Source organism: Rhinoderma darwinii, chromosome 13 (genome assembly GCF_050947455.1).
Source record: "Rhinoderma darwinii isolate aRhiDar2 chromosome 13, aRhiDar2.hap1, whole genome shotgun sequence".
NCBI lineage: Eukaryota > Metazoa > Chordata > Amphibia > Anura > Rhinodermatidae > Rhinoderma > Rhinoderma darwinii.
Genome location: NC_134699.1, coordinates 20,952,516 through 20,968,227, shown reverse-complemented (window position 1 = coordinate 20,968,227; position 15,712 = coordinate 20,952,516). Strand labels below are relative to the sequence as shown.

The 15,712-nt window shown below is 41.0% G+C and overlaps 1 protein-coding gene and 1 long non-coding RNA gene across 5 annotated transcripts in view; one reads left to right on the top strand and one right to left on the bottom strand.

Moving 5' to 3' along the window:
• The window catches only part of LOC142665431 (uncharacterized), a 252,998-nt gene that overhangs the window by 90,985 nt on the left and 146,301 nt on the right, over positions 1–15,712 (top strand). The gene's annotated exons all lie outside the window — the stretch shown is intronic.
• On the bottom strand, positions 5,954–10,058 carry LOC142665462 (keratin-3, type I cytoskeletal 51 kDa-like). Its single transcript, XM_075845167.1, has 6 exons — positions 9,522–10,058; positions 8,457–8,539; positions 7,433–7,589; positions 7,183–7,344; positions 6,382–6,507; positions 5,954–6,172 (listed from the first exon to the last, which is right to left on the bottom strand). Exons 1-6 carry the CDS (start codon positions 10,056–10,058, stop codon positions 5,954–5,956), a joined length of 1,284 nt encoding a protein of 427 aa, XP_075701282.1.

The window sequence follows — 15,712 nt, the reverse complement described above, 5'->3', positions numbered from 1 at the left end:
AGTAAGGGTCGCCAATTTGAGCATATAAGAGATCGTACTTTTTGTTTTGTTATTCTATAAAATAATAACTACCTATTATTTAAATTGTATACATACTTATGCAGCCCCTATATAAAATATCCAAAGAGAGCCGCAATATATATTTGCGGTTGCGTGGGTGCAAGCCTCAGGGCCTAGACCTTCAGACCTTTTAATTTAGGTAAATTAATAGAATAGGCAGCCCTCCAAAAATAGAGGGAAAAAAATTTGTCTTTTATTCACTTTCCATCAATATGTGACGGCTCAGCCCACTTGGGCGCCCACTTACTATATTAGCCAAGCCTCGTTCAAGGTTGACGAAGGCCATTGTGCAAAATTTGCTGGTCGTCTCCTCACCAGTAACAGTGTCACTTAATGCGTGACTATCTTTAGTCGGGTGGTGGAGGTCTCTAAGTGGTGGAGGACCCAGGTCAATAGTCCCTTTTGCCCTTGATATTAGCACACGAGAGGAGAGCACCCCTACACTAAGGGTAGAAATACCTACATTATAGACATCTTAGACCCTAGGAGCTAGCTATACAAACTATTATTATTATTAGGGTCTTCATCCATTTGAAAGGTGGGCATAAACAGTGAGAAAATATGGTAAGGTGACATTTCAGGAGGTATTGAAATACTTATAGTACAACAAAATGATGTCACCCTAGCATAGGTAATCTACTAATTGTATTGACATGGTAGGGGAAATTTATAATAGTACTCTTGGCAAGAAGCGGCTCTCGGTTTCCAACAAGCAGGCATATTGTTGATGGATCAGAAACAAGATTGTCGGGAGCCAAATGTTGGAATAACTCCTGGAGCCTCGGGGAGTCACTTCTTGTGGGTGTGTAATAGAGTATGAGAGAGATTGAAATGTTAAAGACTTTTAATATGAAAGAAATGAGTGATGTCAGTTTAGATTTACCACAAATTACTACAATATCCTTGTTAGATTTTCTATAAAGTTTATAGTAAAAGATATTTCTCATTTATACGTTATTCCATTCTTTTTAAAAAGACATCATACAATAAACATTGATGATTCCCTAAAATATAAGATATTTAGGAAATATGTTCTCCAAAAGGAAGAAAACTGTCTCTAAAGTGCCCAAGGCAGGATAAAGGTTAGTGGGGACCTCCATCCGACCTCTGTGATCTAGACCCCACCTAACCCCCTACGGCTGCCAAATATAGGAGAAGTTGCACATATTAATCATCACTGAATTTTAAATAGGGCAAATGAACCAGAAGCCCCCATATACTAGAATCCTCCTACATTTTTTATGTAAAAGTTTAAACCCAATAAAAATAGTACAACTCTATGAGTATAGTATGTGGGTTTTCTTTTGTGAAGAAGATCTGGTAATGATACTACTATTTATTCCTTGGTTGCTTCTCAAGTAAAAATAGATATGCTGCTGTTAGCACTACTACAATTCAGTTTACTGGACCGTAACTAGGTGGTAGGGACCGATCCCTGACTGATAGGTAATTTGTACTTTAATCACAACCCTGTTGAGGACCTTTATCAAAATCCAAAACTATCTATGTACATTAGACCTTATTGGCACATTCTGTGGCATGACCTTCATAGGCGTGAGTCAAGCGCCTGGGCCCCAATGCAAAATCTGTAGCTGTCACATGTAATTTATAATACTGTTGCCATCTTATGTGACAGGTCCCCACCGCCGGGTCTTGTACTTCCTCTGGCGGCCCAGCCCTCTTCCAGGCAGCTAATGTCTGGTAGTGTCCTCTGCTCGCGGCTGCAATGACCTTAGTGTGCGAGCTCGCACGCAAGCCAGCGTGCGCGAAATTCAAAATTCATCCATCCAATCCCTGTTGCCCCCTGGACTATTTATGGCACCTCCACTGTCCACCTGGTGCCTGAGCAGCATTGGAACAACCTAGTTTATATCCTGAAAAGGATTCTGTGTGCATCTGACTCCAGTCTGCTATTGCTATCTGTTGTCAGCCTGTATACAGTTATCTGCTACCAGTCTGTATCAAGTCCGCTATTGTTGTCTGTTGTCAGTTATTCGCTGTCTGCCAGTGTTCAGCTATCTGCCTATGTCCAGCTGTCCGCTATATGCCTGTGTCCAGTCATCTGCAATCCACCTGTGTCCAGTGATCCGTTATCAGCTTCCATCCAGCTGCAGACACAGCCGTGTTCTCGAGAGATCACGCTGTGACGTCACTTCCCCAGGTCCTGCATCATGTCAGACGAGCGAGGACACATCGGCACCAGAGGCTACAGATGATTCTGCAGCATCATCGGCGTTTGCAGGTAAATCGATGTAGCTACTTACCTGCAAACGCTGATGCTGCTGCAGAATCAACTGTAGCCTCTGGTGCCGATGTGGCCGACACGATGCAGGACCTGTGGGTGACGTCACAGATCTGCACTGCCAGAAGCTGGGCGTTCTGAAGAGAAGTGGATGATACTTCTCATCAGAACGCCCAGCTAGTAAAAGAAGTAAAAACGCCCCGATGTACGCACATAATACACGCCCAGTTGTACTTTTACTTTTCAACACGCCCAGTTGTACTTTTGCAAGCCTCATTTGCATAAATACAAAAATGGCCATAACTTGGCCAAAAATGCTCGTTTTTTAAAAATAAAAACGTTACTGTAATCTACATTGCAGCGCCTATCTGCTGCAATAGCAGATAGGGGTTGCAAAACCTGGTGACAGAGCCTCTTTAAAGAGGCTCTGTCACCACATTATAAGTGGCCTATATTATACATGATGTGATCGGCGCTGTAATGTAGATTACTGCAGTGTTTTTTTTATTTAGAAAAACGATCATTTTTGACAGAGTTACGACCTATTTTAGCTTTATGCTAATGAGTTTCTCAATGGACAACTGGGCGTGTTTTACTATATGGCCAAGTGGGCGTTGTACAGAGGAGTGTATGACGCTGACCAATCAGTCACCAATCAGCGTCATACACTTCTCTCCATTCATTTACACAGCACATAGTGATATAGCTATATCACTATGTGCTGCCACATAAACACACTATAACGTTACTGCAGTGTCCTGACAATAAATATACATTACCTCCAACCAGGATGGGATGTCTATTCAGAATCCTGACGACTTCTCTGCACTTCTCTGTGATTTACAGCACAGCACAGTGAGATCTCGCTGTAAATGACAGCTTAATCTCGCGAGACTACGCCTGCTGTGCTGTAAATCACAGAGAAGTGGTCAGGATTCTGAATACACATACCGTCCTGGCTGGAGGTAATGTCTATTCATTGTCATGACACTGCAGTAATGTTAGTGTTTGTGTATGTGACTGCACATAGCGATATAGCTATATCGCTATGTGCTGTATAAATGAATGGAGAGAAGTGTATGACGCTGATTGGTCACTGATTGATCAGCGTCATACACTTCTCTCCACAACGCCCACTTGGACATATAGTAAAACACGCCCAGTTGTCCATTGAGAAACTCATTAGCATAAAGCTAAAATAGGTCATAACCGTAAAAATGATTGTTTTTCTAAATAAAGAACACTGCTGTAATCTACATTACAGCACCAATCACATTATGTACAATATAGGCCACTTATAATGTGGTGACAGAGCATCTTTAAGTCTATCTTGTCTGTCCTGTCCTATCAAGTTGTTACTGCTTCTTAGTTGCTCTTCATGTCATTCTCCTGCCACCACCATCCATGGACTAGGTGTCATGTTTTCTCTTCCTAATGTCTTAGACATAGACCTTAGACATTCCTAAATATTGCCAGTTTTGGATATTAATGATGTCATGCTTCTACTGCAGTGATGTCACCTGTTGCTGTCCCATTAGGTCAGCCACAAGAAATATGGATGACCCTAATAGCTGGCGGGCAGCAAACAACTAACGCAAAGAACAAATGTGCCTAATAGGACACAGTACCCAGCTTTACCAGCTATCACAGCATGTGAGTAATTAATTAATAATTAACTTTTATTGGATATAACTAAAAAAGTAACAGAGTGGGACATACAACATGTAAATTAAAAGTAGCCAGAGTTGACCAGCAATGAGGTAAGTACAATGCCGCTTATAGTATCAGCGGCATAACGTACGACTGCCGCTGATGTGCCACACTAGTGCTCAAGTGCACTCCACACATCTAAATACGATCATGTCTCTGTACTTACCTCATTGCTGGTCAACTCTGGCTATTTTTAATTTACATGTTGTATGTCCCGCTCTGTTACTTTTTTTAGTTATATCCAATAAAAGTGAATTATTAATTAATTACTCACATGCTGTGATAGCTGGGAAAACTGGGTACTGTGTCCTATTAGGCACATTTGTTCTTTGCATTAGGTCAGCCACAACACATGCTATTAAATTTGGGGAAACTGACCACATGCCATAACAAGACTTATGGTAGTCCTCTGTTAAGGCTTGTAAAATACTGGCCCTGATATCTACAATGCAGTAACGCTTACTTACACCGACCCAGAAGACTAGAACGAATGGCGTTATTCTGACCTAAATAACAATATAACTGAAGGGTTCATCACCCATATTACATTTATGACGTTATTGACACTTAGCACCAAGTGCCATCATATCCATGCCCATATAAACCATACATAAACTACTAGCAAAGACATCCCATCGTGTATAAATTGCATCAGAAAAATCTTTATTTCGTAGATTATGCAAAGCAAAAGCAAAAATGTCCAATGTGTAGTGATATTGATGGACGGACCACAAACCACAAGGAGACTGTTGCAGCATTATGGGCACAAACGTGGTTTCAGACATTTGTATAAACATTATTTAGCTGCAAGGAGGCAGCAAAGAGAAAGGAAAGAGAAGAGAACAGTAAAGGTGCAAGAATTCTACATGACCCCAGAGGGTTTCTATTTTGCTTGAGCAGACATCATCTCTTTTGGCTTCGGCAGGGTTTTTAGTATTCCTCATTTTCCTCTACAACTTTTGATCTCACAACTTTTCCATCCTCCATGATGTCAACAATTTTCTTCACCCTTCATGTCCTTTTGTTAACTATAAGAAGACATCCAGGCGGGATGGGAGATGAAGTTTAGCAACAGCTGGAGAGCCATAGGTTGGGGAGTAGAGGTGTAGAGTCTTCTACTGGGTTTTTCCAGCTATTAGCAAAGGTAAGACAAGAATTGGTGTCAAATAAAAAAATATATAAGTATATATATATATATATATATATATATATATATATATATACATATGTTGATGGAAACCTTGCACAATGTACCTTATACATCTTTGACTTAGGCTACATGCACATGACCGTTGGTATGTTGCGGACCGTAAACTACGGATCCTTTTTCTGTTGTTTGCGGTTCATGTGTCATCAGTGTGTCCTCCGCATCCATTCCATATGTTCCACAGGTTTTTACGTCGCAGGCGAGACCGAGCAGCAAACATTGACAGGAACGGGACCTGCTCCAAGTTTTGTGGCTTTGTCCCACGGCCCCCACACGGATTAGTGGAATCCATGGTCGTGTGAATGGGGCCATTAGAAATGAGAGGGTCCATGTGCTATCCATTGTACAACGGATAGCATGCGGACATACAACATCAGTCATATGCATGGGGCCTAATACAAGTATTTGTTTTTTAATTTTTGTAACATCATTTAATTATGAAACTCATTGGTGTTTCCAGGGCACTTTCTCCCATGTATAAGGCAAGGGTATGGGTAATCTAAAAGAGTTAACTACCTGTGGTGGTTCCACCAGCCCTGGTTGTGCTAGTTGATGATCCCCTTGTTGTTGACGCTGCTGATGTTGCTGTTGCTGTTGCTGTTGTGCTGCCTGTTGTGCTGCCTTGTCCTGTACCACTGCAGGCGGTGAATGACAATTATTATTATTAATTCAGTAGTACTATTATTAGTTCTTTAGTACTACCAAACCAGCCATATAAAAACTGATGGTCATTCTTACCCTTCTCCATCCAGGAGCTTGCGGTATGTCTCAATCTCTGCTTCCAACCTGGTCTTAATGTCCAGCAGATCTTCATATTCTGCAGTCTGGCACTCTATCTCTGCCCTAAGCTGTGTCAGTTGCTCTTCAATTGCAGAAATTTGTGCCTGCAGTCGTGCAATCTGCATGCAATAACGCCCTTCTGTCTCTGCCAATGTTTCATCCAGTGATTTTTTCTGCAAAGGAGAGAGCACAACCATACAACAGCTGAGCATGTTTATCTGAGACCATTCAACATTCTCTTTAAATTCGGTCATGTCCGCCATTGTGTTTGATAAAAATGAATATTCGTGATCTAAAAAATTCAATAGGAGCAGATCAAGTCTACAGTCTATTTAGTAAAAGTTACCATTCGGTATGTGTAAAAAAATAACGTGAAACTCACCATGGCAAGCTGGGATTGAAGCTCGATCTCCAAAGCTTGAAGCGTCTTCTTTAGGTCAGATACTTCACTCTTGGTGGTAGTAACTGTTACTGCTGCGGTGGTTATCTCTTTTTTCAAACCATCACTCTTTCGAGAAAAAAAATATAGTTTTATTGATATTGGGAGACCACTACTTTCAGAATACCTTCTCTAGCTTGCCCATTGATCTCTGCACTCATTGGCTTCTAAGTGGATCACTGTATAACATCAATTATGTGCTCCTTCTGAAATCATTATATACCAAACCTGTTACCTGCTAGTGTAGGGATGCCATATTATAATGCTGGCAACATGAAGAAAAAGGAAGAAGGATCCAGCGACGTGCAGTGGGTAAAAGGAAATCCTAGTTTCCACTTTATTGAACAGTCAATTGACATGTAATACACGGGAGGGAGAACGCAGTGTAGATGGTCTTACAAGGCAAAAAATAGAAGCCTACGCGTTTCGAATACCAACAGTATTCTTAATCATGGCTGATAACGGTGTGTTGATGCGAGCCCTTTTCAGTACAAGTCAATTTTTTAGTAGAATGTATTACAAGAATGATAGGAAATATAAGCCTGTTGGATGTCAAGGAGAAGATCCTCATTCTTCAAAAAACAAGACATCTTAAGTGGCTATGAGACTCACACAATCGTATAATGGACTTTGCTTTGCACAGAGAATCACAATCCATGTAGGCATTCCCTACATAGCACTTGTTACCAAAATATAGTAAGCCCTACTAGACTCTAGAATAGTCCTAAGTGCATAGAGTCTTACCATTTTATTGAATTGGTCTTCAGCATCCTTACGATTCTTCTCAGCCATTGCTTCATACTGTGCTCGCATATCATTCAGTATCTTGGTCAGATCATTACCCGGTGCAGCATTCATTTCGACATTGACTTCACCCACAGTTACTTCCTGCGATCCCTTAACCTCCTATGGAGAAAAAGAGTGGTTTCTTGTATCCTCTATATTAAGTGATTCACATACAATAAAATGTCTATGTGATTTCTACCCAACTTACATCTTCATGGTTCTTCTTGAGAAGAGCAATCTCTTCAGTGAGACTTTCAAGCTGAGATTCCATATCAGTCTTGGTCAAGGTCAGGTCATCCAGGACTCTGCGCAGGCCATTGATATCAGCCTCTACGCTGTGGCGGAGAGCCAGCTCATTCTCATACCTGACAAGGTAAACAGATAGAGGGATAATAATTATTGAGGTACAGGTGGTAGTGCACACTGGTGCTTGTAGTTTGGTTAATTCATTAAGAGGCTCGCCCCTAAGTATCCCACATTGTCTATATTTGTGGGATTGTTAGCTTGATAATTTCTTGAGTATTTATGTCCGAAAAAGTGCAACCCTTTAAGAAGTCACTCTCTGTCTATATGTACAGTCCTCGGTATTATACCCTCTTATAGGCATTTGTCCTTTACAATTTCCTAAAATATATTTTGATTTTTAATTCTCCATTTCTGTTCTTATGTTTGATATGAAATTAGAATTTTAGTTAAAAGAATAGAAAAAGTGATATTTCAAGAATAGATTTCTGTGAGTTCGGTGCTCAAGGGTCTGAGCATTTCTTTTCAATGTTTCCTGCGTAAACACTTGGTTAGAATTATTCCGGTTGACTATTTGGGCTATTGATGTGCTAACATGATTTTCGAGAACGCCTATCAATAATCAGTCACACTATAATTAGTCATGGTAATATTCACTACAAAGTTCTACAGTCTGACAATTTAACCATAAATCAGACTTGAAGCCTATACTTACTTAAAAACAAGAATATTCAGGTGTGGCTACAGGCAGCTCAACTATTTTACTTCCCCATGTCATACAGGGTCTAGGAAGCTGAGAGATTAATAAATTATCTTATTAGGGTCCTCACACTGGAGAGCTGGAGGTCAATAGTCCCTAAAAAAATAGGAACCACCAACTCTCCAGAGATAGGACCTCATATCTCAGCTTCGTGGACCTCTTTGAGTTGTTGGGTTTTAACAAAATTTTTGACTATTTTGTGTGGCAAAGTTTTTATTATCAAACTCACTTCATCTTGAAGTCATCGGCAGCAAGCCTGGCATTGTCGATTTGCAAGACTATGCTTGCGTTGTCATTGGTGGCTGTAATAATCTGCAAGAACAAGAATGACAGTCATTGGTACATATTCACTTGCTCAATAGACACTTTTTTGGATGATCATTTTCTCTTTGAATTTAAGCTTTGGGATACTATTACCTGGAATGATTTTAATTGTCGACATTCTCCTTGGTCAGTTCCATCTTAGGCAATTTTTGGCTCATCCTATTATGCTTTATCCACACATTTATCCATCTTCTACAACTACAGATGTAGCCAAGTTTACCTTGACTGATAACTTGCTGCAGCGTGATATCTCACAACAAAAGTCATAGAAAAGCCATTGAAAAAGTCAAGTTAAAGTTTCTTGACACTGTGTATTTAATGTGTTAAAAGTCAAGATAAAGATGACTACACCCGTGCCTTTTCTCATGCATTTCATCTTTATATTTACTACATGCAGATTTGTGACATTTTAAGGGCACAAATACATTTGAATCCCATTGCTTATATAGAGCCAAAATATTCCGCAGCACTGTACACAAAATAGTATCCACTCCCATCAGTCCAGGTCCCCCGTTGGGATGACAATCTCTCTTCTTGATTTCAGGTACACATAAACATACACACTAGGAAACCAGTAGACTTATCACCATGAATGTGAAGTGAGGAAGGAAACCAAATCACATGGAAAGAACACATAAACGAAATTGAACCTGATCAGATTCGAACCCAGGATCCCAGCACTGCAAGGCAACAGTACTAATCAGGGCTAATTACTGACTTACCATAATTAATTGCTTAATTGCAATTTCTTCTGCACTATTAATTGCCCTGCCGCAGGCACCTGGCTAGTTTTCCTGAATGTTACTAATAAGCCTAGCTGTGACATGTTATATCTTTACCCTTATTTTAGTCACACGTTTGCTCTTTGACAGTGGGTATTTTAAAGGGTTAAATGAACTATGATTTTACTTAAATAGTATAGACTTTAAATTGCAGCAATATATATATATATTTTTTAAACTGAACTTACCTTAGCCTTGAGATCCTCAATTGCGGCATAATACTTGGAGTAGTCCTTTCCTCCTTCACCAGTGGTACTGCCTGGCCTTTGCTTTTCATACCATTCCTTAATCTTACGTTCAAGCTCAGCATTTGCCGCTTCCAGGGCGTGGACTTTATCCAAATAACTGGCCAAGCGGTCATTAAGATTCTGCATTGTTTGTTTCTCATTTCCAGAGAAGATGCTGTCACCTCCTCCATAGCCACCTCCAGCACCACCACCATAGCTTCCTCCAAATCCGCCAGCTGCTCCACCTCCAGCACCACCACCAGCACCTCCACTAAAACCATAGCCGGCATATTCACTGCTATAACCACCAGCACTTGCTCCATATCCTGCAGAACCACCACCATAACTGCCAGCACCACCACCAAATCCAGCACCCCCTGCAAAGCTTACTCCACCTTGTGCTCCACCTTGGCCGTAGCCACCTGCCCCTCCACTGTAACCCCTGGAGCTAGAGGATGAAACTTGGTGAGAAGATGATTGTTTTAAAGAATAGGACATGTTGATCAAGCAATAGGGCACCCTTTCCAGATGAAAAAAAGCAGCTCCTGTGGGAAGAGTGATATATGAACAGCTTTTATTCTTTATATATATATCAGATGTCAAGGGTGTGTCGTATATGAATATTAATGTTTGCTTTCTCAAACAGAAGAGTTGCTTGCCAACTTATTGCCACTTATATCTTTGATCAATTATCGTTATTAATCAACTTGCATCACTCTAGCCGCTGGTCTTCTCACCCTGGGGTGGTTTGTCATGCAAGTATGGTTTGAGGGTGGAGTGCATGGAGCTGTCATTTTATAAGAACACCTATAGAGTGTTTCGAAACAATAATTTATATGGGGATGAACAGCAAATGAAGGAAAATTTATTTTTTAGTAATAGATATACAATACACTTTTGGAAACAGGTGTTTTATCCCAATTCCCGAATCCTTTTATAAGTATTTTTGGGTAATAGCAGAGGGAAGCAGCAGTGAAATAAAATTCCCCATGACAGCTCTTCTGGCACCATCACCAGGATACAGGTTGGTTTTTGAATGGCTTAACCAACATAGCGCGTTATCGCTATTCACAGACTATAGTGACATAAACAATATTCTGGCACTGGTGCTGCAATTTGATTTCTCTGCAGGTGTTTTCTGCTTTTACTCAAATTGCTCCTGTGAATAAAGACAGTGGGGTGGAATTACTAAATCTGTCTGATATTTAGACTGCGTAAACTCAGACCAGACAGTCAGAAGATGCGCTCTTCAAAAATGTTCCTTATACAAACTTTTTTTTTTTTGCGCCACAATTTGACGCAATTTACACATGATAATAACGTATGGGGACGAGCGATCGGAGTAACGACCGCTCGTCCCCATGATAGCTCCTTGTGACAGGAGCAAACGAGCGCCAATCAACGTGCTGTCTCGTTGATCAGCGCTCCTTGCATCGGTAAAAATTGGACGTTGTGATAGGGCCTTAAGAATACTACAGATAACGACTTGAGGTCAATCTGGTTCTTAAGGCCAACGTTTGTCTTGACCTTTGTCACGATCTTGTTCCTGACTGCACTCCAAAAACATACAGGATCAATCGAAAAATTATGATACTTATTACCTCTAAAAAGTCTTATAACATTCGTTATTTCATAACCAGTAAGACTTTGACAATATCATTACTTTGTCATTAAAACAAGTGGCGTTCAACATTTTTTTTTATCCCTTCTCTTCTAGAATTTTTAGCTATCTTGGTTTCTTCTCTTCTTCTGAAAACTAAAGTTCTCCCAAATGAATTGATTCATCAATTTGTAACCTATGGTGACCACAAATGCTGGTCAGAATTACTCCATGTGATGAGGATGGTGATGAACGACCTGTAGTACACTGCTATGCAATTATGTATTATAAAAATTCAACCAAAATGATCTTTTATGACGTTGATGGGAAATAGAACTGATAATTTGTGTTTGTGCACCCTGGTGTCTACTAGGAGAACTGCAACCTTTAGATGTCTCCTAAATAGGACATGTACCTTCAGAGGTTCTGAGATGGTTAAAAAAAACTTTGAAGATTCTCAGTATAAGGCATGGCATAGTGTAATTGGGTGATACCAATTCTCAGAACAAGGTTTGGCATAGTAGAAATGGGCAGTGCCTTTGCAAGAACACCTGAAATATGAAGTCGTAGCAAGTCGAGACTTCAACCACACCAAATATTCAGTTCACTGCCCTAGCCCTGTACTTAAATACTTTGGCCAAGTCCTTGTTGCCCTCCCTCCTGATACTCAGCCACTGTACTTTATCGTAGTAGGTAGTCCTATGGACTCAGTATGTTCCTTGCTTTTCATTTTTGTAAAGATAATTATGATGAACAATTGCCATAATGGTAGTCCAGTTGGGACAACCCATTTAAAGGGAAGGTGTCATGAATTTTGTTTGTTTTTTATCATATTGCTTTTAATATCATATTTTCAAAAATTTAATTTCATTTTGTTCTCATGTTTTACTTTTTAATGTTTGTTGACTTTTAGTTCTCTATGGGGGCTGCCATTTTTTTTTCATCTCTGTATGTGTCGATTAACGACACATACAGAGATGGAATACGGCACATACAACCCCATAGAGAATGCGAACGGGAGCCGTTCCATTCTCTGAAGCATACGCCCTCTGCGTGGGAACGGCGCACACAGACCAAAATTAAGCTCGTTCGTAGAGCGAAATCCGGCGCCATTTTCATGTGGACCGGAAGCCGTTGCCGGACAGTAAGATGACGACTTCCGACCGCGGCTTCCGGCCATAGGTTCAACGAAGCGAAGGCGCAAGGAAGGGGAGTGTAGACCAGCGGAGGCGGCGGCGGCAGGAGCAGGTAATTTATGTTTGTGTATGTTATGTGTGTATTTTGTTCGTGTATGTTCGTGTGATACTGTCTGCTGAGCCCTGTATCTAATCCTCCTACACTGTGCAGTCGCTCAGAAAATGGCGGCACACAGTGTAGGAGGTTTGAAGATTCAAACCCCTCCTTCTCCTGGCACTAGCCAGAAGAAGGGAGGGGGGATTGTGTGAGGACACTAGAGAGAGTGTGTCCACCCCAAATTTGCAGCATACATCAATGAGCTTTCTTTACCACAGTGACCATGCTGCAATTTTGGGAACTGCTCCCTCTAGTGGCCAGCACATGGAAATGTTATAAATTAGAATCTAATTTATAATATTTCCCGACTTGTGAAAAAAACAATGTGTAATCACTTAAATAGTAATTGTTTAACTGAAAAAAAATATATATAATAAATATATAATAATAAATAATATATAATAAATAATATATATAATATATATAATATAATAATATATAATATATAATAATTTCTAGCGACTTTAACCTACAATTGTTAAATTGATAAAAAGGTCATTCAGAATATGGTCTAATTTTTTAGTCAATTGCCTCATCCCCCAAAAAATAATTAGATGACCTCACTTGTGGTGGTTGGGGAGTAAAGTGAATGTTGCAGCCAAGTAATGGTGAACACATTTAGGTGGCCATACACATTATACAGGGTGGGCCACAACAAAATAGAACCCGGTCCTTCTTGGGGGGCTTGTACAGGATAATGGATAATGACGGAATGACGTATTTACCCATTAGAGGAGATGTTGGAAGTGGATTCTGCCAGCGGCTATGCAAAGTTGTCCCGTTTTATCATGTTCAGGAATACCTTCTACAACAGCACATGTTTCAGATCGGGCGCTCTCTGAATATTGGTTTCATATACCCTACCCTTCTGGTAACCCCACAGATAAAAGTCCCACACTGTTAAGTCGGGTGACCGTGGAGGCCACAACACTTTGCTCACTGTACGTTTTTCTGTGAATGCCGCATGAACTCGGCACAAGGACATGTGCGACGTACGGTAAGTCCCCCCATCTTGTTGGTAGAAGCAACACTCACAGTTAACTGTACATAATTGCTCAAAGATGTCCATGCACACATCTGTGTTCACATTTTTTTAAAAAGAATATTAGACCCTCAATCCGCAAACCCATAACAGTGCACCAAACATCGAGTTTTGGATCATGTAGTGGCTGTTGTTGCAGCGCATGTGAATGTCCTGTGTGCCTATTGTTCTGCAAATAAACATACTCGGTTATATGGAACCACCCTTTATCAGGCATGAAGTATTGCAATGGGTCCAAATGGCCGTCTACGATCATATATGGTAGCCAGTTGCAATACGCCACACGCTTTTGTTTAACCTCCTACTTTAACTCTTGCACAACTGACACTGCTGAGATAATATTCGCACCAATTTCCTTGGGCTTTTCACACTCCTCTTCTGCATGTCTGCAAAAAAACGGGTGTCCGAAGACGTGGTTGTTTATTTTTTTTCGGCCACAGATCCTGTGTAACGCCACATCCAAACCAAACCATGTATACTTCGTTTTGTGGAAACGGGAAAGTCTGGAAATTCCAGTTCCCGGCGTCTTCTGGTCCCCGTCTTGCACTGCGCCTCTCTTCCACTTCACGCTGCTGGCACTCTTCCCCACCGCTGCTTTGTTTCAGCTATCCTTGCCGCCACTAGTGCGCACACTGACACTCCCCTTCTTAAAGGGCCAGAGCACAGAATTCACCCAGTTTTCCAAGATACTTAAGGTACCCTCCAGCATTGTTCTTTGCCTGAGCAATTAGGGGATATACTCTAGCTTGCTAGTTGTACTCTCCTGTGACATATTAGGATTATCTGTTACTGACCCTACCTGAACTTGACATTGCCTGTTTACAGTGGCAATCATCTGCCACCCTGTTCTTTGGCTTTGCTAACCGCGAGTGAACGTATGCCGCTACCCTAACCCATGCTAGTACCGGACTGTGCATCTTGTCTGCTCTTATTGTACCTCACCTGTCCACGTCAGCTGTTGCCAATGCAGACTACTCTGGGGGGGGGGGGGGGGGGGGGGGGTAGAGACCTGGTGATACTAGCAGCCAAGTCCACATCTCCATATTGAGGTTAGAGGGTGAACACCTAGCCATTCCTTCAACCCTACTCGCCAGTATTAGCCCTACGCCAAATTCGTTGGCAAGGAAGAGGGTCCACATTATCCTCTGTAGGCACTGTAAAAGTCACTCCTCCTACGGGCCCCGTAAAATAGATCTTAATGTTTCTATTGGGCTATTGATGATGGTTATAAAATATCATGTTAATGTGGTGACCCCGAATTGATACAGTGTTTCTGGAGATTGGTGGTTGTGGTTCTGAGGTATTATCTTGATTCTATCGTTGACCTGTAGAATACATATCCAGCCTTGTAATGCACTCACCTAGACCACTGCCCTACCTCTGCCTTCACGATCATTCTTTTAATAGATGGAAAATGATTTACATTATAACAAATGCATAGTGACTCTTAGCTAATAGCTCATTATAAAACTTATCTCAGTAGGGTTACCTCAGTTTAGATTTGATTCGACATATGAAATCTAATTAATGCAATGACATAATTGAATATTTGATTAGTGCATTTGGCAAGCAGTGATCTGCCAGCTCCCAACAAGTAGTGCAGAAAAGCTCCTGGTGCCCCGGGGAGACACTCATGGTGGGTGTGTGTGAGAGAGATCGAAATGTTAAAGACATTTAATAATATAGGATTGAATGAGGTGGGTTTGGATTTACAGCTTCATTGATCTAAATTGCCTGTCAGGACACCTAGCCAGAATGTTAATAAAAAAACACTAAAATAATTAAATTAGTTGACATTTTATTTGCCAGTCCAGAAGAAGCCTTCTTCTACCCTGTGGCTCCGCCATTAGCATACACAATCGGCTTGGCATGCATCTTATTTCAACACGCATTAAGCTTATAGACGCATCTGGTGCCAATAATCCTATAGGAAATGACAGAAAAAAGTCCAACCTGTCCAACCCATGTTTCCCCCACCAGCAGAACTAAGTGGACTGTCTCTCAGGATCTGCCAACTAAAATCTAATATCTATGGCCAACTTAATGTCAAGCCCTAGATGTTACCATCTTTTTTTTCCAGTCATATTCCTACCACCACCACCACCACCACCAGGTGGCAGGTGATTGATTGCCTGACATGAGTTCCAACCTGGTAGACCATTTGCCTTGGTTCTGGACATTGCTTACTTGCTTGCTTTACTTGTTTGAGTCTATCTT